The sequence below is a fragment of the Lepisma saccharinum genome, chromosome 9 (genome assembly GCF_977018435.1).
Source record: "Lepisma saccharinum chromosome 9, izLepSacc3.1, whole genome shotgun sequence".
NCBI lineage: Eukaryota > Metazoa > Arthropoda > Insecta > Zygentoma > Lepismatidae > Lepisma > Lepisma saccharinum.
The window spans coordinates 29,702,211-29,729,713 of record NC_139237.1 but is presented as its reverse complement, the minus strand read 5'-3'; the positions used below and the strand labels follow the sequence as shown (position 1 = coordinate 29,729,713).

Sequence of the window (27,503 nt, the reverse complement as noted above, 5' to 3'; positions counted from 1 at the left end):
CAGAATACCTATTGATCTTTCGTCTAAGATTTTTGGATTCTTTAAGGGGAAAGAAAACTGAAATACCTCCCGAATTATTGACTGAAAATAAAAATGCTGTTCCTGAAAATGTCTTGTTTGGATGCCAGGACGACAAAATTTTGGTTCATCTTGTCAGCAAGAAAAATAAAATGTATTTGTTTTTTGTCAACTATGCACGATGAAGACACAGTTAACGAAGAAATTGGAAAAGCTGTGCCTTTACTAAGAGTGGGGTTGATACAATTGACTTGATGTGTTCCAGAATAACAACTTCAAGAAGAACACAAAGATGTGCCATGATTATAATTTTACCGCATACTTGACATTGCAAGAATAAATTCACTTAGCATCTTCCAAATAAACAACCCCCTCAAAAATGTATCAGGAGAACATAACTCTACACATTGTCCTTGGAGCCGATGGAGGGCAATTTGAGAGAACGCGCTACACGGAATAGTCTCCTCAAAGACTTGAATATTTTTCAGAAACCCTACAGAGAAAAATCAGAATCTAGCAGTGGTTTAATTGTTCAGCCACCTGGAAAAGCTCATCCTATCCAGAGAGCCATTGGCCACATCTGCAGATCGGAAAAGAACCGAGGAACACAACTGGCATGTAAGGAGTTTGGATTTTTTTTTGCATATACAGCTGTTCTATTACGTGCAATACATGCATGGAGTATTCCGATCATACGAAGAATGTACAGATACCGAATAGATCTCAATTATGATCTTCATTATCTCAAGTACGAGTGCTTTATCTTCCAAAATGCATTTGTTTTTTTTTAGTGCGAAGTGAAGTGATTTTTCCTAGTCATCTTTCTAAGTTTTTTTCTAGTATTCTCTGTGCCAAAGTGAATTTGTATACTTCGTATACATTAAACTGATTTGGAGTTTACATAATAAAGTTATTTTTTAAAAAAAAATTCTTGAAAATTACTTTCAAAGTCACAAAATCTAAGTGCAGGCATAAAACATTCCTAGGTGCGAAAAACCCAAGAAAATGAGTGAAGAACGGCAGATAGCCGAAGCGCGAGACCAAGTGAGAAGGCAAACCGCACGAGCGAATGAAAGTTAAGTGTGTATGTACGCCTCTTGTTCTTAATATCTGATAAAGATTCACCACATCATCTACACATAATATAAAATCGGTATCATGTGACGATCGTACAGTAGCTGAGAACGAAGAGTCTTCCAGTGATGGACAATAAACGTTCAAGACCAATCACAGCATACCTGCTTCTAGTTCGACTGTAATTATATTCCTTATGGTCTATATTTATATCTATACATTGCTTCGAATGTGTTGGCAAAATATTGTTTTGTTACTTAGCTTTAATCAACATATTGATACAGCAAATTTAAACCAGGACGATACTGATTAACCAACACGTTGTTCTAAATGTAGTTTTGAAAACATTTGTTTCGTTAATTTTATTAATTTATTTGTTTTTCTTTTTACTTGGCATTTCTTGCAGTTTCGGCTAATCGCGAAGATGAAGGTAAATGATAATATGATGTAGTTGAAGTGATTCTCCCAAGGAACACCCATGGTCAGGCCGGGATCTGCACCCGCACTTTGGGCGTCACAATTAAAACTGAAGAAATTTTTATTCAAATCAAAGTTTTACTTAAATACCATCAATGTATGAAAATGATGCTCTACATATAGTCATTTGTCAGCAACGTATAACGAGGGAAAATAAAAATATTTAACTTCTAACATAATTTTATTTTGTTTCACACAAATGCATATTTTTGCTTTCCCTTGTCTTTCAGGTTTTAACACAAAACATTCAACAATTTTTTAGTTCAATCCTAAAACTGACAGATAAGTTAAGTATAGATTTAAAATGTATGCATTTTTATGTATTTGTTCGGCCTAATATAACTACGTAAGAAAACAACAGACGTATTTTATCTTCAAAAGGTCTAAGGCAACATACATTAACCCCCTTCTAGAATAAATCAACTTCTGGCATTAAGACATATTTTGAACTCACTTCATAGATACATTTGAAGACAAGAGGTTTCCTTACATTTCAGTCACAGCACCGCTGTAATTTTTTAAATTTCTGTTGTATTCCTTATGCCCTATATCCTTCAGAATTATTGAGCAAATGCAAAATGCATTGATAATATATTTAGCTGTAATCACAAGAAAGGTATATATTTGAATTGAATTATGATTTAACATTATTCTTAATGGAACATGGAAATATTCTTCAAATGCCTATTACAAACGACGTAATTACTTCCATTGAGTGCAAATTTATGTTACAAATTACACAATTATGGTTACTTAAGCGAGACATTGTCACACGTACACGTGTTATACACACATCATTTATATTAAACAATAATCTTATGGAAATGTAATATTCTTTTACATAATCCACCAAACTAATATAATAGATATAAATAGTATGATGTATGTAAAACTTAAAAATATTGCAGGTCTTTCAAAATTGTGCTAAATATTCACAAACATTTAAAGAATGAAATTTAGAATATATACTATACAGTATGCATCAACGTCTATATATATATATATTTGTGATCTTGTGTATGTGCATGAGTGAACGTGTTTGTTGCCCGTATATGTATGAAACAAAATTCATTTAATGTTATATTACAGAGAGCACTAGACAACAGATGTAATACACGTATTTTTTTAAAAAATATTATGGCAGCACACATTATTTGCCTTTGGAATACATCAGGGTATTATATGAACTCAGATTTTGAACACACTTTAGGTTTTCAGATATATGATTTCCTCACGTTTCAGTAACAGCACTGCCGTAACAAATTTGTTAAATTTGCCGTTGTATTCCTTATGTGCTTTATCCCTCAAAATTATTAAGCAAATGCAATATATATATATATATATACACACAATACATACAACATACATAGTTACATAGTAGTAATCGTAAGTATCATATTTCCATTTAATTATGATTCAAAATTATTCTTAGTGTAAGGTGGAAATAGTGACACTTTGACATATCTTCACACGAGTGTTAAAAACATGCAATACTTATTCCTCTACATATGTGTAACCACAATTTTAGGAAGAACTCAAAATATATTGAGTTGTCAGTGAAGAAAAGGATAAGACTTACAGTTTGTACAATTATGTTTCACAGGAAAATTGTACCTATTATTAAGGTAGTCATGCTGTTCACAGCAGAATAAACGTGTAAATATACTATATAAATCGTTAAGGTAATTTCCTCAACTGTGTGCAAATATACGTAATAAATGACGTTAGTATAGTTATTTGAGAAATTCATTGTCAAATGAACACGTGTTATACACAAGTGTTGTTAATAATGTCAATTTATCAACAGTCCTGTGGACATGCAATTCTGTGGTACACCTCTTTTACCAACTAATGTAATATATATTTAACAATATGGTGAATATAATAGTTAAAAAATAAAAGGTATTCTAAACTTTAACTAAATTTAAATAAAAATACAAAATGCAATTGATGAAATTTAAATTTAGAATATATATTAATTCGTCGGAATATGTTTATTTGTGTGTGTGTGTGTGTGTGTGTGTGTGTGTGTGTTTGTGGTGTGTAAAACAATTTATTTCATGTCACATACAAGAGAAATGTTGACTAATAAGTTTGGAATCATTTGTTTATAAAATATGAACCTTGTCCAATGAGTTCATTTCTACATTCCTGTGTGATCTTGATATACAATTCTTAATTCCTTCTAAAACAAAGAAGATAAATTACCTCCACGACACTCAGTACACTGGCCCCAAGAAAGAATCCAAATATTCCACCAACGATAACTGCAAGAAATTGAAGAATAATTTTGTATAATTTGTTGTTACGATTTCTTAAAAATGCATACTGGTTTATCAATGAAATTTTGTTTATTTCCATTTTCAAACGTCAAGAATACATTATTTTATTTTGTAAGGATGTATGAAAACAATTTTACTATTTTCATACAAAGATGTTTATGAATGTACTTAAAGAAAAATGCACATACATATATTGAAGTTACTACATGTACAAATCATTCATGCATTTCAATACTTTGCTTTGGATGATGAAGAAAACAATAATGAGGAGGACATTATTAAAAAATATATGTGTTCATATTAGATTCAAAATTATTTTTTTGAGCATTGATACATGGGATTGTTAGTTTAACATGAAGGAAATCATATCCAAAATTTAAGCACACAGGGTCATACTTAAAGTACAGGGTGGCACAAAAATTTACTTAACACCCTCGGTACACGCGCAACGTGGATATGGTTATGACCAATCGTTGTCAGGCCAAGGGGGAACCACATTGACGCCACCTGCACGGTCGGCGGCCATCTTGATGTCCGCTATCTTAAATTCAACTTCAGAATTTTAAATGGGAATAGGGTGATATGATATATCAAATCAGGCTAGAATTTCAAGAGAAATTCAATGGCGAACGTTTTTTTATGTATATTTAACCAGTAAAAGGTTATGACTGAATTTTTGTAACAATTTGCTCCTTTTTGAGGACACAAAAATGCCTTCAAATTTGTTTAGCGCATAGGTAACGTATCGAGACCAAAGTGATGTCTAGAGAGAGAGGTTCGCATGCCATTGCACACGATTTTAATCGGATACATCCATTAAGAGCTGCGCATTATGAATGGTTGTCGCGAACAATTTACAGTGTGAATTTTAATGGTCGGATCTTTCTAAAGTTAAAGCCAGGAGATTGAAGCGACTTTCAGCTATTCCTATCCTCTTCTCTAAATTTAACCTGCTCTTGCATATCCTCTTCTCTACTCTGCTTCATAAATAACCAAAGTGTAATAGTATAATTGATGCTATAACCAGGACACTTATAGCGTAGAAAAGAAGAGCTCATATGATTTAACAGCCCGATTTGCCCACACTTATAACTATGCCAAGATGCTCTTATTCCCCATTTCTTCAAGTGTGATATGCCCTCAATCCCAAGAATCTTGAATCCTAGTGTAGAAAAGAAGAACCCTCAATAGACAGATTTGCCTACACTTAAAACAATGTCAAGATGCCCATATGCCCCAATCGGCCATGTGTGTACATATTTAAATCTAAAGAATTTTGAATTCTAGTGTAGAAAAGAAGAACCCCCTCAGACAGATTTGCATATGAGTGTAAAAGCTGCATCTGCCAGATTGTTGTCCATAAACTTGTCAAAAATATGCCCCTCTTGATATTGTTTTGACTATACTTAAAACTAGGGCAAAAATGCTTATATTCTCATCCTCTACAACTTACAGATCAATACAATAGGACAAGGGCAGGCAAGCAAATTGGTTTCATGTTTTTTATAATCTTTGATCAGTTTCATGTCCCGGCCAGCAATAAATTAAGCACGCCTGGGAGATTTTATATGCTTGCATGCATGAGATAAAATCTACACTGTGCCCTTTCAGGGAAAATTCCCCATACATGCCATCATGTCATTGACTCCAAGGGAAATTCTTAGTAAAAAGAACATTGGACTCTTGCATGTTGTCATATATGCCTGAATTGGATTCAGGTTTTGCCTTGTTCTGATAATATATACCCGAGTGAGACTTACAGAATATTCATTGCACAGTTCAAAGTCCAACTTTGAATTGTATTTAGCTGATATAGAGCTCATAACTCCTGGGTTCTGATGCTCAATAGAATATGGACATAGTCCCACGGCTTATTGCCTTTGTAAACAAGAGCTCTGGGTTTGAGCCCTGGTAAAATGTGAGGTCTCCTCTGATGGCAAAGTGTTAATATTGTTGCCTTGTAAACAAGAGCTCTGGGTTTGAGCCCTGGTAAAATTGGAGGTCTCCTCTGATGGCAAAGTGTTAATATTGTTGCCTTGTAAACAAGAGCTATGGGTTTGAGCCCTGATAAAATGTGAGGTCTCCTCTGATGGCAAAGTATTAATATTGTTGCCTTGTAAACAAGAGCTCTGGGTTTGAGTCCTGATAAAATATGTAAGATTGAAATACATGTGGCAAAATAATATCTCCACACGTGAGATTTTGAGAATATTTACTGCTAGCTGATATACAGCTGAGGTTTGAAACCTGGTAAAGTGTGTTGTACAACAGCATAAAAGAGCAAAACTATTTTATATTGGGGATCACCAGAGCCTAGTTATTGCTGTTGTTTGGGTATAAAAGCACCAGCTCAGCCACTAACTGCTGTTATAATTGTTTTGGAATATTGTCCATAGTTCTGTTTTTGGACCAAGAAATTTTATATAAACAAACAATAAAAATGCCAAATCAAAAATATTGCAATTAGTGTAATAAAAATATATCTAGTTCTAATTGGTCTAGACACCGGCATATTTGTGACCCTAAGAAATGCAGAAAGGCCACAAAAATGTGTCCAAGATGCCATAAAATATTAAGCATGGCTTATTACAAATGGCATAAGTGTATTTGTTATGAACAGTCATCAACATTGCCCCACAACCATCTACATCTGGTCTGAAAAGGAAGCATCAAGCACCTGTTAATGCTAGAGCAGAAAAGCAGCCACGCTATGCACCTATCCATAGCAGTTTTAATGGCTAACTTAGGGATCACCGGTTTGTATCAGAGCCAAAATGTGACATTAAGAATTTTTTGAACAGTATAAATTCTGATGTGCAGGCAATTCTAAATGCACAAAATGGCTCTTGTAAGCTGTCCCTCAAATTGTTTACACAATATAAGAAGCCAAATGGCACAAAATTTACACAGCCCACATAACAGAAACTGTACCGGTATATTCAATTGAATATTAAACACTCTGAATTTGCTGGAAAAGAGTCTGGATGGAGCCTATGCGGATCTCCACACACGCTCTATGTTAATATTTCTGAATTCAGCCCATTACAAGGATCTACATGTTTGCCATTACCTGCCAATATTAAAAACAAACAAGCCGTGGTTAATATAAAAAATAATGATGAGAAATGCTTTTTGTGGTGTATTTTAGCTGCTTTGTTTCCAGTTTTAGATCATCCTGAGCGAATAAGTTATTATAAACAACATGAAAATAATTTTGATGAAGCAATGGAGGGTTTAGAAAATCCAATGTCTGTTCAGAATATTGATAAATTTGAAAAAAGGCCAGGAATATCAATGGTAAACAATTATCTATTAATGTATTTATTTGTTCTACTGGCCGTGGCAATTGCTTGATAGCACCTCTCAGAATCAGTACATTTGATGATGATTCTGCTGTTCCGATTGATCTGATCTTAATTGAAGGGGATGATACACACCATTATACTCTGATACAAAATCTTGAAGCTTTAGTCAGAACACAACTAGACAAATTTAATAGAAAATTTAAGTTGTGCCGATGTTGTTTAACTGTATTTGATGGTCAAAAAATGGTAAATGGGGTTCGTGAAAAAAAATGCAGAAATTGCTAAAAACAAGTTAATTGAGCATCTGAAATACTGTGGCACCATAAACCTGTTCATATGGTGACGCCTAATCCAAGTGAAAATGCCAAATTCAAAAAATTTGAACCCTTGTTGGAACACCCAGCATATATAGTCTGTGATTTTGAATCAAATCTCAAACCTCTTGCATTCTGTAGCCCAGATCCTGAGGAATCTTCAATTACACCATACCAGTTACATGAACCTTCTAGTTTTTATTATGTTGTTGTACAGGATGGTGTTGTTAGTAAAGAATATTTATACATGGGACCAGAAGCCATCAAAGAATTTGCACATAGAATAGAAAATGAGTGCCATGACATAGCATCAAATATCTTATTAGAATCAAAACCCATGTTGCCTTTAACAGAGAAACAGATTAAAGATTTCAACAATGCAGAAAAATGCCCGGTATGTGATTCTGAGTTTTCAGATACAAATATCAAGGTACATCACCATTCTCATACAGATGGTAAATTCTTAATGGCCCTGTGTAATAGCTGTAATATTAAGATCCAGAGACCAAAATTTGTCCCCATATTTTGCCATGGTGCATCCAATTATGATTTTCATCATTTGATCAGGTACGAGGGGTTTGACAAGCAGAATTTAAATATTTTAGCTGAAAATAATGAGAAATATATTGCTATTAGCAAGATAATTAAAGTTAATGGTGTTCCTATTCACTTAAGATTTCTTGATTCATACAGAATTTTATCGGCTAGCCTGGCTACACTGGCCAGTCAATTATCTGATGATCAATTCAAAATCACATGTGCTTTGTTTCCAAATCAGGACCTGAAATTAATTAAGCGGAAGTGTGTTTGTCCATATGATTATGTTACAGATTTTTCTAAATTTGATGAGTGTTCTCTGCCAACCCAACAAGAGTTTTACAGCAAAATCAGAGCATCTGGAATTACTGATGATGATTATCACCATGCCCAGTTGATGTGGAACAATTTAAAATGCCAGACATTTGGTGATTATCACAAGGCTTATTTAAAACTTGATGTGACCCTCTTAGCTGATATACTTCAGGCATTTAGAAAATCTTCGATGCAAAACTATAAACTGGATCCAATGTATTTTTACAGTGCTCCGGGCCTAGCATGGTCTGCAATGTTTTTAAACACTAAAATGAATTTGGATCAGATCCAGGATCAAGATATGTATCTGTTTATGGAACAATGTATAAGAGGAGGCATGGTGCAATGTTCTCAGAGATATGCCAGAGCAAATAACAAATATATTCCTGATTATGATCCAGCACTGCCATCAAATTATATACTGTATGTAGATGCCAATATCCTCTATGGTTATGCTATGATGAAAAAACTGCCATATGCAGGGCTTGAGTGGGTTGAAGATTTCAATATTGAAGATCTTAAGGATTTTGATGACAGTAACAATGGCCTGTTCTTAGAGGTTGATCTGACAATTCCTGATGATTTACACAACACATTTTCTGATCTGCCCACAATTCCTGAGGTTGAGTGCTCACCTGGCTCTAAACAAAAGAAATTGATGATGACTCTAGAGCCAAAACAGGGTTATGTCTTATATTACAAAAACCTCCAGTTCCTAATAAATCATGGTGTCCAAGTGACCAAAGTTGGAAAAGTTTTGAGGTTCAGGCACTCAATATGGTTGAAACCATATATTGATACAAACACAGAGCTTCGGACATCTGCAATGAGCCAATTTGATAAGACCTTGTTTAAATTGATGGTCAATTCTGTGTATGGCAAAACAATAGAAAATGTCAGAAAACATACTGATGTTAAATTAATTACTGACCCCAGCCGGAGCAAAAAATTGATAGCAAAGCCCAACTTCAATTACAGAATAATTTATGATGAGCATATGGCACTTTTTAATATGAAAAAAACAAAGATTAAGTTTGATAAGCCTATTTATGTAGGGGCTGTGATATTGGAATTGGCCAAATTACACATGTTAAAATTGTTTTATAATGTGTTGAAGCCTTTTTATAAGGATCGTGTAAAACTGATGTACATGGACACAGATAGTTTTGTTCTTGATATTCAAACAGAAGATGTTTATCAAGATATAGCACAGCTGAATTGTTTAAATATTTTGATACCACTGAACATTCAAAAATTAAACACCACAACAAAAAAGTGCCTGGCAAGTTAAAAGATGATACACTTGGTGATGTTATTGTGGCATTTGCTGGGTTAAGGGCCAAGATTTACAGTTTTGAATCATGTAGTGGCGCTGTTGCCAAAAAGGCCAAGGGCATAGGCAGAGTGACTGTAGAAAAAGAGCTTGAATTTGAAGATTACAAAAATTGCCTCAAATTATGTAGCACAATCAGAACATCAGAATCCAGAATTCAGAGTTTGGATCACTTGTTGACTACAAATATTGTAATAAAAGTGGCTCTGGATCCACATGATGATAAGTGATGCATTTTATCATGTGGCATACATACTCTACCATGGGGTCATTGTGATTTGAAAAGTGGTAATCAATGCCCAATTACAGAGCATGATTCGAAATAAATAAACGTGCCTATGAACTTATTTGGGTTCAAAAAACAGGCTATTATGGACCTGCCAACACCACAACCCTCTTCTGATATGATATCTAAAGTAAGTGCTTTGTTAATTATTCATCTGAACAGCATACTTACAGATGTTGATGATGAAACAGGTAAAACATTGTACATATTTAACAATAATTTAAATCATTACCAATTACCTGTAGGTGGTCAATTGCAATTTATTACAACCCCTGAGGGTAATGTCAAGATTTCAGTAGGGAGAAATATTTATAGAATTAAGCACTCAAACATGATTTCTGGCACTGTACATACTGTTTCTGCTGGTGACTGCTTATATATTGAGGTCCCTGGATCCTATGACAAGCTTATACTTTTTTTATAGAATTAAGAATTAGATATTCAATAATAAATAACCACTAAATCAAAATGCCTAATGATATATTTGGCCATACAAGACATGAAGATCACAGTGATGAGATTCTGATGCTTGATGTCAGAGTCAAGAAATTAAGAAGTGATTTACAAGCTTTACATACCACACTCAATGCCAGTCTTCAACTAGAAATTACAAATTTGCAATCAAAATGCATGGACCCTCTTCTTAAAATTAATTCTGAACTCAAATTGCTGTTTCAAAAATATACTGACTTGGCCACATTGGATAATTTTCAAAGTTTAGAAGAAGCTGTAGCAGCTCTTCAAGCCAAATTTAAGACCCAGGCCACCAACTCTGAGCAATTGAAACAGCAATAAGAAGAGCAGATAAATAATGTCCAGACACAGCTCCAAACAATTGTCAAAAGCATAAAATCACAAGAAGATTTTGATCTAGCGATTTCCACTCAAAAGGAACAGATTCAATCACTACAGATACCTAATCTGGAGCCCTTGAACAATTCCATAGCCGAGGTTAAAGAAAAAATTGAGACACTTGAAAATTTTATGAACAACTTGCCATCTTCTGATGCTTTGAGTGCAATAACTCGGAGTGTTGCCAACATTAAGCTGCAACTTGAAACATATGAAGATTTTGGAAAAATTCAAAGTACCATAACCCATCTTGAGGATACAATAGCAGCAGTGCAAAGTGATTTGACAAATGTACAAGAATCTCTAGAATCCCGCCTGCCTGGTACTGTAGACACACTTGTCAGTGTCCAGCAACAGATCACAAAGCTTGAAAACCTCAACACTGAATCTGAGCTACCTCATTTTCATCACTTCATCGATGATATCCAAACAAAACTTGAAATTTTACAACAATCAACACCCAATCAGGCAGATATAGCCCTGCTCCAAAATGCTATGCAAAATGTGGCTGATGCTTCTGAATTAAATGATGTGAAATTGCACTTGAATCTTTGCAAAATACTGTATCAAATCTGCCTACATCACAGGAACTTAAAAATATTAAGAGAGCTGTGAATCGCATATTGAAATCAGAAGATATCAAGAATATGCTGACAGAGATCAAACAACTTACTCAGACAGTGGCCACTCTACCAACTAATCAACATATTAATGAACTGCATGCCCTGTTTGAGGATATCAGAAGACAGGTCAATGATCTTACTGCTCAAAATTCAAAATTGGCAGTTATTGAAAATTTGCAACAAATTGTAGCTAATATCAAGCAACGGCTAGGGACCATGGAATCCAATCAAGCAAATGCTCTGTCTGTTTTTGCCACCCAGCTTCAAGAGATTGAGCATCAATACAAGAAACTTGTTGTGGACATAAAAATCAAGCCAGGCCATGATGATGTTGTTAGGACCATCAATGAGCACCTTGAATCTGTAACAAGCATATTGCTTACAGCAGAAAAAGAAATAACTGGCATAATCGAGAATCCTAAACATACAGTAATTCTTGAATTGTACAGCATCCCCAACAAAGGATATGATTCACCATTTACACCAGGTGGTAAAATATATATGCTGTCCCCTGCTCAATTTTATTACCAGTTTTTTGTTGGGGGCACACTGAGACCAATCAAGATCAAATATTGGCTTCAACCACAGGCACACCACTACCCCACCTTATCAATAACAAATGCTGACAACAAACCAAAAATCACCAGAGTAGAGTTAGAGGATTTTACAGATACCAATACATTAGAAACATCTTATGCTGAAGATGACGGCTCTCTGGAATTTCATATACAAATAGGAGACAAATTATATTTAGAAAATCTTGTAGTATCAGCTGCTGAACACCCCATAGTTGCAATATTCTTGTTTTCATATTATGTCTAGACAAATTATTGTTGATGAATTACACAGACAAGCCAGACATAATTATAAGAGACTGCCAGTAGTCACAAAAGGCATAGATGATTTATGGCAGAGCGACTTGATTGAGATTGCATGTGGACAACTGAAAAACTTAGACAAAATCAACAAGGGCTACAAGTATCTACTCACTGTAATAGACACTTTTTCAAAATTTGCCTGGGCTGTGCCACTCAAATCCAAGACTGGAAAATGTGTTACAGAAGCCTTCAGGACAATCATCACTCAGAGTGGAAGATCACCGCGCTATTTGCAAACAGATAATGGCAAAGAATTTTATAATTCTGTGCTCCAACAATTTATTAAAAGCCAGTCAATAAAACATTACTCGAGTTACATTGATCTCAAAGCCTCAATTGTAGAGAGATTCAACAAAACCCTAAAAAATCTTATGTATAAACAATTTACACTTCAAGGTAATTATAAATGGCTTAATATTCTTCCAGAACTTCTACATAAATATAACAACTCGGTCCATTCCACAATCAACATGAAACCCTCTGAAGTAACTTCATCTGATGAGCAAAAATTGATCAGGACTGTTTATTATCCTAGATACCAGCCAACAACAAGAAAAGCCAAATGCAAGGTGGGTGATCAAGTAAGAATCAGCAAATATAAGCACTTATTCAAAAGAGGCTTTACAAGAAACTGGAGCACTGAATTATTTACAGTGGTTCAATTTAAACCTGGGACCCTTAACACATATATAATAAAAGACCACCGAGGAGAAATTCTCAAAGGCCGGTTCTATGAAGAAGAACTCAACAAAATTAAACAGCCTGACACATATCTCATAGAAAAAATCATCCGCAGAAAAGGCAACAAGTTACTTGTCAAATGGCTAGGACTCCCAGAACACAGCTGGATCGATGCAGACAAAGTGATAATATGAGCACCTGGGATGTTATAAAAAGGCTGCCAGAACCTGAACAGCAGATTAAGAGAAATGGCAAGTTGCTGCCTGATAATAGTAGATGCCTTATTGTTGGGCCATCAGCTTGTGGTAAAACTACACTAATGATTGATAATTTTTTATTGACACCCAACTGGTTAGACTGGAAAAAAAGGCACTTGTATTTTTTCTCTAAGAGCTTGGAACAATTAAAATAACAGCAGCTGATGAAGCTATATGATGGACTGGATATTGCCACTTTTGAATCAGATGTTAAGCCACTTCATGAATGTCTCGATAATTCTGTTGTTGTGTTTGATGACATTATACTGGATAATCAAAACAAGGTTAGAAATTTCTTTACACAGGGCCGACACAAAAACATTGATTGCTTTTACCTGGCACAGACTTTTCTAAAATACCGAAGCAGCTGATCCGAGACAACAGCAATTTTATATGTGTGTTTCATCAAGATCATACCAACCTCAAACACATACATGATGAATATGTAGGTGGGGACTTGAGCTACAATGATTTTTCCAAGTTTTGCAGTAGGTGCTGGAATCAAAACAGTTATGGGTTTGTCACAATTGTTATGACAAGAAAACCCAATAGAGGCAAATACAGAAATAAAATCAACAATTTTCTAGACATAGAAACATATATAAATAACCATGAAAAGGCCAATCATTGATGATCTTAAATTAAGAGATTATCTTGTAAAAAGATTTAAGGGATGGAAATCAGAAAACCGAGGAATTTATGAACAACACAAACAAACAGAACAGCCTATTATTGATGCTATTAGTGAATTAGGTAAAAATATCAAAACTGTTACAGAGCAAAATCAAAATTTGATCACAGAGCTTGTACCTGTAGCTGCAAGGAACATATTAGATTATCCAATCACCTCACTTTCTAGTAATTATACACCTAGTCCTGTTGGTCCTCGAAGAATTGAAGCTACTCAGGATCCTATTGAATTGGGTCTTCTTGCTCAAAAATATTTAAGCACACCTAAAGACAACAAAGATGAGGTCTTTGGCTTATATGCTGACACAGAGCGTGATGGTAGCATCATACATAGAATTGGCAATTTCAGAGTAACATTTATGGGAGATGATCTCATTGTATATTCAGAATCTCATCTTGGAGAAAAAGGTGGTTTTGTTAAATATCCTGGTACACCTGGATTGTGGGAACTGATGACTAGGAAAAGGCCTGGCAGCTATACAGATCAAGATTATGAGCATTACAAAGAAATATTAATAAAATCAGATGCTCTATACCAGAACAATGATCCCACACAAAAAAGAGTCAAGTCTAGCAGTGGAGCAAAATACAACAATTTAATCAAGCCCATATGGTCACAGATCAAGACAGGCAGTGGAATCAAACAATACAACACCCTGCCTAAAGAATTTGTGTGGGTTGATGATGTCAGGAAACTTGTAGATAGGTTATTGGTGATAGCTGGGGAGGAAAATGCTGCAACCACAATTTTTACAATGAAAACGTTGGAATTATGGACATGATAAGCACAAAATTGTCTAATTTTATAGTGAATGACACTAAGGGGATTGGATATCTTATAAAAATTATTAATACTCTACCACCTAAATTTTGGAATATTTCTGAGGGCCGGGGACTGGTTAATGACATTATAAACAAGCTGCCATTTGAACTACACATTCCAGGCTATCAGTATTGTGGTCCAGGCACAAAATTGGAGCATAGATTAAACAGAGGTGATCCTGGTGTTAATCCCCTAGATGCTGCTTGTAGAGACCATGACATAGCATACAACACACATTCTGATCTTGACAAGAGACATGTTGCAGACAAAAAATTAGAAGAGGCTGCATTTGGTAGATTTGTAAGCAAAGATCCTTCTTTGAGTGAGAGAATAGCAGCATTGGGAACCACCATAGCTATGAACACCAAACAAAAACTGGGGTGGGGGTTGTGGATGTATATATAATAAACCTAGGACGAAGGCCAAGGGTGTTATGTATCAAATACCTTATGCAGGTCTTAAATCTCTTAAAACTATTGATAGTATTTTAACCAAAAAGCAACGCAAGAAAAAAATCTTGTATTGCCAAGGGCCATGGTATGAAATTGTTGCTTAGTACCCCCCAATTAAAAAAATTACAACAATCTAGAAAAAAATCACATGTGGGGGATTTCATATTTACTATCCCGGCCATCTTAGCAGCACTTGGGACTGTTGGGAGCTTGGCTGGGGGATCAGCTGCTATAGCAAAAACAGTAATAGATGCCAAGAAGAATAAGGCAGAATTTGATTAAATAAAGCGCCATAACCTGGCCATGGAGAAACAAGGCAAAGGTGTTAAGAGAGCCATGAATAAGTTTAAAAAAACAAGAGCCGCTTACAAACCAAGAAATTGAAGCTTTAATCAAACCACTGGGCATCAAAAATTTTAGAGGTGTGTACATGTCTGATTCTTTACCAGAACAACCACTCAACAAAGAGTGTGGCATAGTTAATTTGGATAAGTACAAAAATCAGGACACTCACTAGATCTGTTATCTTAAATATTTAAAAGAAGAGGCATTTGTGTTTGATTCATTTGGAGGTGTTCCACATGACAATTTAGTAAAATATCTAAAGTCAGCTAATCTTTTTTACAATAATGCCCGTGTTCAAAACTTCAAAGATTTTAATTGTGGACATTTGTGTTTATTTGTTCTTAGATATATGTCTCAAATAAATAAACCATCAATTGAAAATTTTCAAAAGGACCTGTGGTATTTAAAACATCATGGGGGTATTCCATCTCACCAGCCAAAATTCAATATTGAAACTCAAATTACATGATGATATAGTGTATCCCAAAACAATAGCTCTCAGAGCATTTTATGGCATGTACTTGATCACTAATATTACACACCACAACAACAAAATTGCAGTAGGGGATCAAAAAATTGTCATCACTCCAGGGCAATATAATCTGTCCACTCTAAATGCTCAATTACCCAGAGGTATAGCATTAACTCAAAATTCTGTCACTCACAGAGTAGAGATTGTATCTGCTACAGAAACAGTGGATCTGGGTACTATAGGAGAGCTGTTAGGATTTGAGTACAACACAAAACTTGAACCAGCCATCAAACACACTGCTATTAATATACCTAAATTCTTAGCCATAGAGACTCTGAATATTCACTGTAATGTGGCCGAGGGTATGATCACCAAATCAAATGGCATAGGCACTCACAAACAAACTGGTATCATTGCAACATTTAAACCTAATTCTGAATTAATGGAGCCAATCATCTACACTCCATCCCCAACATTATATTTTCCTGTGTGCCATAATAGAATAGATTATATTGAATTGATGGTCACTAATGAAAAAGAAGAATTAGTTGCTTTTGCTGGAGCCACAACAACTGCTATCATAGAAATTAATATTTAAATAAAAATAAATGCAAAAAAAATGGAAAATATTGAGAGTTATGAGCTACAATCATTCCCCCCAAACATGGACATTTGCAAATTTAAATCAACCCAACACAGAAATTGAGGTTGATCTTGATGTAGGGGATGGCTTTATACACCCCCACAGAGCAGATCTTTACATCAAATTTGATGTTGTAAAGCTCGATGGTACAGATTATCCGGCAAATTCAAATATAAGATTGGTAGACAATTTTGTGCCACATCTGTTCTCTGAAATTGAGATCAGAAAACATGGTGTTGTTATAAACAGAGTAGATTATCCCGGCATTACCTCCACAGCTTTGGCCACACTAAAATTATCCAAAACTGAGGCTTCTTACTACAAAATAGGTGGATTTGAGGCTGGTGATAAAATATTATCCAAAAGCCACACTTTGCTGTTCCCTATGCGCCTGTTGCCAGGATTCTTCTCAGATTATAAAGATATTATGTGGAAGGGTGGTTTAAGAATCACATTTAGAAGAGCTGCCAATGATAATAATGTTTTGATGAGGTATAGCACATTAAATTCTACAGGGGAAGCTCTGCCCAATACCCTACCTGATGAAGGCAAATGCATTATTCAGACTATGGAGCCCGGTTGTTGAATATGAGGCCAGTTATGCTCTTAAATACAAAGCAGATATTCTAAAAATCCACAAATTCCTTTACAATTTTATACATATCAATGTGTACAGAAGCCTGCCGCTGGTACTTATTATGAGTTTGATGCTACAAATTCATTCTCCAGTATACAATATGACATGCCGGATTTTGTGGTGGTACTGTTTCAGACTGTAAGACACAATAATCAGGAAAAAAATTCAAGTAAATTTCATAACTGCAACATCAAGAACATATATCTTAAAAATGGCAGAAATGAGGTATTCCCTAGAGAAAATTATTATTTAGACATGTCCAAGGATGATTTTCTTAAATTATATGAGCATTTACAGCATACAAAAGGGTCACTACTGGCAATAGTGACATGTATTACACACCAGATGAATTCAAAGCACAGAGACCCATGTTTGTCATCAACACTTCAAAAAGGAAACAAGTTGTGGTTAATGACAGGACAAACATTAAAATTATCTGTGAATTCCACGATACACTTCCGGATGACACCATATGTAGTGTTATTCTTATAGGTGAAAAATCATATGTTTATGATGTAAGAAATGAGAGTCACAGAGCAATTCTAGAGGGCCTCTGCATATTGCATTGTCTTAGTACTAGAGATATGAGTTGAGGCTGGTGTCCAATTAAAATATTGACCATATTCCAGGTAACAAGTATTTAAGCATATATTACATTATATTATTTTGTAAGCAAAAGCTCTTATAAGCATTTTTGCCCTAGTTTTAAGTATAGTCAAAACAATATCAAGGGGGGCATATTTTTGACAAGTTTATGGACAACAAACTGAGAGATTCAGCCTTTGGACACTTGGTCAAATCTGTCTGTTGAGGCTTCTTCATTTGTACACTAGAATTCAAAATTCTTTAGATTTAAATATGTACACACATGGCCGATTGGTGCATATGGACATCTTGACATTGTTTTAAGTGTAGGCAAATCTGTCTATTGAGGGTTCTTCTTTTCTACACTAGGATTCAAGATTCTTGGGATTGAGAGCATATCACACTTGAAGAAATGGGGAATAAGAGCATCTTGGCATAGTTTTAAGTGTGGGCAAATCGGGCTGTTTAATCATATGAGCTCTTCTTTTCTACGCTATAAGTGTCCTGGTTATAGCATCAATTATACTACTCTAACGCTCTCTCCATTTTAGTCAGTTAATTTGTGAACGTTATGTGTAATGTTACTTTCCCTTCCTTGATATTTCGCTTTTCTGACAGTGCACATCCTATCTTCAAGAAAAAAACCTTCCAAATGCAACTAAAAATTTCGTAAATTCTTCTTTGCTCATTCCCGCGCAAGAATTATGGTACCACCATTTACAAAAACTACATTTTATTGCCCCCTCATAACAAAGTTCTTTGACGCAGCATTCAAGTATTTTATTCCAGCCTATTTCGGCTGCTTCTTCCTGAGACAGAGAGAAAGACGTTCGAACCATGTTCGTACCACTGACCTACTTATCGCTAGCTCGCTATTCCTTTAACCCCGTACAGCTGCAACGACAAAACCTGCTCACCCGATCAAACGGTACAGCTTTTTTACCTTTCTTAAGTAGAACACAAATATTTTACACACAAATAATCCTATCTCAACTTATTATTAACAAGATTTCTTAAGTTTAATATATAATCTGAACAAATAAGCAGAAGGATCTCCTGGGTACAAGGCACCATGTAAAGTTATAGAAAATGGATTCGAAGTTGAAGTTTCGTTGTGGACTGACGTCAAAAGCAAAAAAAATTAAATAAAACTGACAGTTGATGTTTATATTAAATTTTTTATATATATAACTTATAGATCTGTGTTTTACAGGTTTGGTTTTAACATACAATATTTATACAACAAAAACAGTATTAGTAAATAATCAAGGCCCAGGTACCTGACATCAACGGTTTATAAACGTTTTCAGGAATTCGTTGAGCGACCAGCTCCCGGTATGGATTTCTTGAGATACTGTAAAATTTTTTTCAAGAACACTTTGTACCGTACACCAATTCATTTTTTCTTGTAGCAACCAATGCTGCCTACTACACTTGTCAAGAAACTACTTAACCTGTCTTTATTTAGTTATTATTTTATTGTCACTATATATTTTTTATTTCATCACTCCAGGCGTTTAATTTCTCGACGCGCTTAGTAAATTTACTGAACACTGAACACACAAATCAATGGACACATTGAAGCACTAAACACATGGAGTAGGTTGGGGGGAGTATAAACCTTGATGGTCACTAAAATCCAGTTGTATGTCTTCTATCTTCCTTTAGTTCTGCCGAACCTGTCTCTCTTTCATAGAGATATGACGAATTGCCACGGAGTTTATTCATCGTAACTGTTATGGAGATGATTAATAGATAAAATGGTGGGACAATATTACCAAAATGGGCTGTTTTCCTAACCACTACATCAGCTTCTGTTGTGTTTCGATAAACAGTGTCGATTTCTGTTAATGGGTGATTATGATGTGCCAGCAGCGAAGTTATGTTACAGTGGCGTATCTAGAAGGAGTTTTAGAGGGGCGTATTTTTTTTATATCAACTTTCCTTTCAAAACACCTCAAATATAGGAAAAGGTGGCAGGTTTTAGGAGTGGCAAAAATAACTCATAACTCCCTTATGCTCATGTCCCTTAACTACATTTATGTGAACGCCACTGAAGGGATGGTGTAATATTCACAATCCCTATTTATCCCTTGTGAATATTACACGTACGTCACTGTACGGAAACAGACCTTATTTGTTTCAAATAAGCTCTCAAATCCGCATAGACGGCAGCACTATTGTGCCTGGACCTTGTCGCCGTCATGAGGTGGTAATTGAAACTTACTTCCTTCTCCCCCTCCCCCTTTTTTCCCGATGACTTCGATCGGAGTTATCATCAGTTCGGCACGAGACTCCCACACAGCAACACAGGAAGCCATTCACAGTGCACCAGTTCCTTCGTGTGCCTTGCCAGTCAACGGAGACCGGAGACTTTACCTACCGCGGAGTGTTCCGTATCCATGTGGATCCTATCAACTGTAGAAGTGGGTAACCGTACGGTTGAAAGAGAATCATTAAGAAGGAGGCACCAAGGAACACAAAAGGTAAACCAGAGACTACAATATTAAATCCCGTTGTTTGCGTTGTGACAGAACTTATTATCTACAAACTCGCCCCTTAACGTTTTTCTCTTTAGAATTGGGGAGCGTCGTGTGTTTAATTGGCTAATCGTTACTCAAACCTTATCGTGCCCTAGTGAAATTGACTCGAGCCAATGCAGCATAAAAGTGCCGGACTTAAAATTGATACGCACGCGAGAAAATGAGAGTTAAATGCGATAGTTAAGCGAGGTACCATTTAACTCGTTTCTGATTGTACTCCCCCTATCCTCCTTATTTTTGGATTGCTTGCATATGAGCAATTGAGGAGTTTATCCATTTTGTCTATAGCTCTGCCCTTTACGATTCGAACGTCGGAACCTTTGCATTACCCAATATATTTAAAAATAGGAAAGGCGAAGCCAATACCTAAACAGTAGCATCAATGCCCGTGCACAAGAGGTCAAAGCGTCACTAAGTAAATTTAATAGAACATTTTAGATTGTTCAATACGTTATTGTAAGAATTTAAAAATTGTTTATGAAATGTTGATCCAATGTAATTACTGTGGCATATAGTGCTACCCTTGTTTTGAAGTCATGCCCTTGAGAGTCATAATTGTTAATGTTGAGTCCAAGTGGATGTGTGTTAAATGCCGTAATGAAATAAAACAGACAGAAAATTGTTAAAGTTATGAAAATCGGCTTGTTACTATTTGATTAAACCTTTTGAGTAACCCTTTGACGTTCAGAATTAAACCATTGAGTGAAAAACGTTCTTATTGTTATTAATTGCCCCTTTCTTTGAAATTGTGCCAATTAATTAAATGGTAATTACTGAATCGTCGCGATTAGCTCTAATGCATCTTTTGCGGCTTTATAAGGAGATTGGTGTGTAACAGTTGGTGTACTCTATACACGCATATATATATATATATATATATATATATAAGTAGTGTAAACTTATCGTTTCAAAGTAATACTTTGTAGGTATTCTCTTTTTTTACCAATTGAATATCACTTTTTGACATATTTTGACAATTTTTTGTCGATGTTTTAGCGTTTAGCAATGTTTTTAGTACAATTTTCACTGCAAAACTTTTTCCCCCACTCATACTTGGTAGGTATATCACGATCTTACGTGATACAACTTAACCTATCCATTTTATTCGTGCTAAACTACACGAGAGCCTTTTTGACCTAGTTTAGAGAGTAGGTGGGTTGGTACGTTCTGGCCGCATCCTTTGACCTACTTTTTATTTTACGACGTTTTACGCACTAAACTAACCTACAATGAGAGAAAAATGGACAGAAAAAGCTCTGGCATCACTTTTTAAGCTATTTTTTACCTTCTGCAAAATCTTGCTCTTATGCTAACTCGTCCTTTGACCTATTTTTTATTTTACGACGTTTTACGGACTAAACTAACCTACAATGAGAGAAAAGTGGACAGAAGAGAAGCTCTGGCATCCCTTTTTAAGCTATTTTTTTTACCTCCTGTAAATGTTTGCTCTTATGCTAACTCGTTCTTTGACCTACACTTTTTGAAATGACTTACCTATAAGTCTGCTGTCTCCTCTTACTGTAAAAGGTCCCTCAGTGTAATCTACTACGACCTTGTGCGCTCTCAGCGTAATCTGCTACGATGTTTTTTTTTTTAAAAAAACTCATGTGTGTGATCTTCTGCGGTGTGTGTGTGTGTGTGATAATCAAAATTATTATTTTTTGTTAAGGCCCTCAAAAAAAAAATAGAAAAAAATTAATATCCCCCCAGCCATAGAGAGAGTGGGGGGGGGTGTGCGCGTGGTGCCCAACACAAAAGTTCTATAATGGTCATGGCTATCAAAGCCATATGCCTCTCTGTAGAGAGTTTAACGAGTTATTATTATTTTTTTTTATTTGCGCACCGAACTAACTTACATTGTATTTTATATAACCTTGTTGATTTTTTTTTAGTATGTGGTAATTATATTTTTTTTCTTTACGAATTATATTTTAAAACTGCTCCGTGACCCTCTCGTTCTTCACGTCGTGGACGAAGGACTTCTCTGCGACCAGGATGACGCTACATAGAGTATCCTCGGGCAACGGACTGTTGAACTCGCAGACGGGGCGGACAGATCGAGCTTCCTCCCCAGATCGAATTGAGTCGCGTGCCTTTCCACGAACGCCAGGTAAGCCTTCGCCGTGGGCCATACAATTGTCGTGACGATCTGTTCCACCGAGTCCGTGGTACGATATCCAGTGTTGAAGTATTCGCCCCATGCTTTCTTCAAGATTGTTAGCAAAAAATTTCTCTCTCGCACGTCTATGGCGGTCCTCAACCCTTTGAATTGCACCTCGTTGCTGTCGGCCAGCTGCACCACGTATTTTTTCTTGGTTAGCGCGAAAAAAATTTTCAACACAAATTCGACCTTCACCCGCAAGTTCGGGAACCAACCGCTCGTGCAGGTAATCAATCAGGCTAACCTGATGGTGCTTCTCCATGAGAATGAAAAGCGAATCCGTATCCATGTACATCATGCGCGGACGCTGGGGTTCGAGGGGAAATTTTCGACTACGTCCCGCGATTTCAATAAGATGGTCCGAGATAGAAAAGTAACCAGAGAAGCACAAGCTGGGGGTTCTTGGAAACGAACGAGCCCCAGGTTTTCCCGTACGGTCTTCGAACGTAGAATTGATTGACGTGGGGGCGAATCTCTTCCGGAATGTCTTTCAATTCGTACATCTGACCATACATGCTGTTCATCATCAATTTAGCCGTGTTCTGTTTGGCGTCCATTTCGAGCAGTTTGCCCGGCGGTAAAGTCTTATCGTTTTTAAATTCTTTAATTTTTTTACGCAAGGCCATGATCTTGCGTATGCACGTGGCGTTGAGCGTGTCCCGTGAGAAATACACGTGAAGATCAGCTTCCGTGCAGCCGGTGTGGGATTCGTGCCACTCCCAAAGTTCACGTTGAAAGGGGAGAGTCCAGCTGCGACCATGACGCATGAACCCCTAGAAAATTCTATATAAAATAACATACCTGGAAATTATATTCACAGTAGATTTGAATTTTGATTTTTTTTGTATCCCCCCCAGAAATTCTATATAAAATAACATACCTGAAAATTGTATTCACAGTATAGATTGAATTCTTGAGTTTTTTGTATTCACCCCCAAGAAATTCTATATAATATAACATACCTGAAAAATTGTATCGCTTGACACTTTTTGATTTCTGTGATTTTGGAGAAAGCATAATGGCATCCACCATCAGTTTCAATCGAAAAAATGATAAAACTGAATGTGTTACTTGTGGGAAGCTAATCTCAAGGAACAATTTATCGGTACACAGGGCAAGATGTAGCGAAACAGGTTCGAGAATTAATCGTTCGTTACCTTCTAAGCCCTATGCTCGATGCGGAAAGATGATCAGCATTGCAAATTTAAGTAAACACCTGGAAATTTGCAAACCATCGACCGAACGAGGAACATTGAAAAGAAAAATCGATGATCCAGAAACTGAAGCTTCCACTTCCAAACAAGTTAAATTATTCGATGAACGCAAACCGATTAGATCTGCATTTAACCGTCATATTCAGGATTTCTCTTTTACTTCGGAACCAGGCCGGGACATTCTTAGTTTCTTGCGTGAAACGAAAACATCCGTGATAAATATTCTAAAAAATAAATTGGAAAATAATTCCATAAAAGTATACGTTGATCTATTTTCCGAATACGAAAAAGTCGATGGTACAACAAGTATTTTTTATCATCGAACAAAAAACCAGGCTCTTCATTTGGCGGACGTCGATAATTTGGACGAATTTTATTCTGATCTTTCAAATGAGGTGGTTAAGAAACTTGACGGTTTCGAGGCTAAAGGGTCGGGATGGTCTCTGTGTGGAAGTCCTCACACGTTAACCGTTTACGTGAACCGATTCTCGCCTCTTCGCGCTTCCAGCTACGTTCCTCTTCCACCGAACATTCAACACAAGAGGGCCGTGTTAAATATACAGAACAGCGATAACAAGTGTTTTCTTTGGTGTGTGTTGGCGGAACTTCACCCGATTCATTGGTCAAATAATCCAGAACAAGTTTATCATTACAAGCAGCATGAACCCGAACTGGAAAATGCAATGGCAGACATCGAATACCCGGTGACTATTTCTGATATATCAAAATTCGAAACACGAGCACGAGATGCAGAAGGAAAACACTTAATCATCAACGTGTATTCCTATACGTTGGATAAACATGTCGTGCATCCCGTCAGGATAAGCGATGTCGACGATGACGATGCTCGTGTGATTAATCTTCTTCTAATTTCAAACGAGGATGTTCATCACTACACGCTAATTCGTTCACTATCACGTTTGGTCAAAAGTGAAACTACCAAGTATGAACATTGCATCGAAGTTTGCCCGAGATGCCTAACCACGTTCAACGATATAAAACAAGTCGATTGTCGAAAATACACTGGACGTCAAATTGCTATCGAGAAACTTGCCGAACATAAAATATATTGCGGCAACAACAGACCGGTTCCAATGTTGATGGCCGAAAAGAACAAAGTGGAAGAATTCAAAATGCACAAGGCATTGTTGGAACATCCGGTCATCATCGTTGCTGATTTCGAGGCGTTCCTCAAACCACTCTCGTACTGCGATCCGGATCCCGAACTTTCTTCCACCACTCCTTACCAGCTTCACGAACCAAACAGTTTCGGTTACGTTGTCGTGCGACAGGATAAAATAGACGAACCGTACGTATACCGAGGACCCGATGCAATCGAACGCTTCTTCGAAAAGATGGTCGAGGAAGTTGGGAAAATTGGATGTATGCTGCAAACATCGAAACCGATGCTTCCGTTATCTGCTATCGAACTTCAAAATTACTATGACACCGTCAAGTGTCCTGTGTGCGATAACCACTTCACGGACGACAATCGTAAAGTGTTTCACCATTCGCATACGGACGGTCGCTTCATAAGCGGAATCTGTAATGCATGCAACCTCAAAATCCAAAAACCGAAATTCGTCCCCGTATTTTTTCACAATGGTTCTAATTACGATTTTCATCCCTTAATTAGGAAACTCGGATACGACACACAAAAAGTAGACATTCTTGCTCAAAACGAAGAACGATACATCTCTATAAGTAAGAAAGTTATGATTCCCGAGACTAAAAATACCATCGAGATGAGGTATCTGGATTCATACAGATTTCTCTCTGCCAGCTTGGACGCTCTTGCCGGCAAACTTTTAGACGAACAATTCAAAATTACAAAAGCGAGTTTTCCCAACGTAGACATAGAACTCGTTAGACGTAAAGGGATTTATCCTTACGAATACGTTAGTGATGATTCTAAATTTAACGACGACGCTCTCCCACTTCCAAGAGAATTTTACAGCAGACTCAGAGATAAAGGAATCACGGACGAAGAATACCAACACGCGCAACTCATGTGGGAGAAATTAGGATGTAGGACACTCGGAGACTACCACGACGCATACTTAAAATTAGACGTGACGATACTCGCGGATGTTTTTCAAGCGTTCAGGAAAACGGCAACGAATATCTACAAATTAGATCCAGCGTATTTCTACAGCCTACCGGGATTAGCGTGGTCGGCAATGTTATTCCAGACAAAGGTCAAGCTGGAACTGATATCGGACGTGGACATGTTACTTTTCATCGAGAGAGGGATACGAGGTGGAATGGTGCAATGTGTGCAGAGATATGCAAATGCCAACAACGTCCACATGAAAGAAGATTATGATTCAAATCGAGCATCGAATTACATCTTCTACCCCGACGTTAATAACCTCTACGGACATGCCATGGTACAGAAACTTCCTTACGGAGGATTCGAATGGGCATCAATAGACATAGAAAATTTCGACGATAGTGAGTATGGCTTCTTCGCAGAGGTGGATATCAAATTCCCCGACCATTTACACGATCTGTTCAGCGATTTACCACCGGCATCCGAGTTCAAATCTTCGCCTCATTCTAATCAATGCAAGCTTTTGTTGACTCTAGAGGGCAAAAAGAGATACGTTGTTCATTACTCGAATCTGCGATTCTTGATCGGGAAGGGTGCTAAAGTAGCGAATGTTAGAAGAGTCCTCAGGTTTAAACATTCCGAGTGGCTCAAACCGTACATTGAAACAAACACGCAACATAGGACGGTTGCCACTTCCGATTTAGACAAAGATTTGTTTAAATTGATGAATAACGCGGTGTATGGCAAGACGATGGAAAACGTACGGAATCACGTAGACGTGAAATTGGTTTCGGATAAAAATAAATGCATGAAGTGGGTGGCCGATCCTAGATTCAAGTCGAGAAAAATTTACAACGAGAATTAAGCATTTTCAATCTAGATATAAAATTGATGAAATTCAGAAAACCAATTTACGTTGGCGCAACGGTTCTCGACTTGTCGAAACTTTACATGTTCGAATTTCATTACGACGTGATGAAACCCTTCTACAATGATAAGATGTCACTTTTGTACACGGACACCGACAGCTTCATTTACAGCATACAAACACCTAACCTATACGAAGACATAAAAAATCCTTCCATGCTTGAGTATTTCGATACTTCTGCGTATCCTCAACCCAACAGATTTGGGATTCCATCTCGTAACAAAAAAAGTCCTAGGTAAACTGAAAGATGAATGTAACGGTGATATTATTGTCGAGTTCGCGGGTTTGCGTTCGAAGATGTATGCCATGAGAACAGAGAGTAGCGTCACGAAGAAAGCAAAAGGTGTGGGCAAAAATACGGTGGAGAACAAACTCACCTTCCACGATTACATCGATTGCCTTTACTCACAATCGACGATACTAAGTATAGAACAAAGAATCCAAAGTGTAGACCACGTGATTACAACAAACGAAGTTAGGAAAGTAGCATTAGATCCGCATGACGATAAAAGATGTATTTTGTCTTGCGGAATCCACACGTTGCCTTGGGGACACTATCGTTTAGAAATTAGTAAAAATTGTAGGCAATGCAATTGAAAAAAAAAATAAACGTAAACTGTCTCACATACACGATAAATAACTATCAAGGACAATGAATCTTTTTGGTTTCCGAAAGCAAACAATGGAGACTGTACACCGCACGACGACAGATCATGAATTTCTAC

The 27,503-nt window shown here is 36.5% G+C and overlaps 1 protein-coding gene across 1 annotated transcript in view; it reads right to left on the bottom strand.

Moving 5' to 3' along the window:
- Positions 1-3,580: 3,580 nt before the first annotated feature.
- Positions 3,581-27,503, bottom strand: part of LOC145992600 (pickpocket protein 19-like) — an 829,803-nt gene continuing 805,880 nt past the window's right edge. Inside the window, exon 9 of the mRNA XM_083128954.1 lies at positions 3,581-3,836. Coding sequence (XP_082985080.1) covers positions 3,745-3,836 — 92 coding nt within the window. The 3' untranslated portion in view covers positions 3,581-3,744. The remainder of the gene's footprint in view (positions 3,837-27,503) is intronic.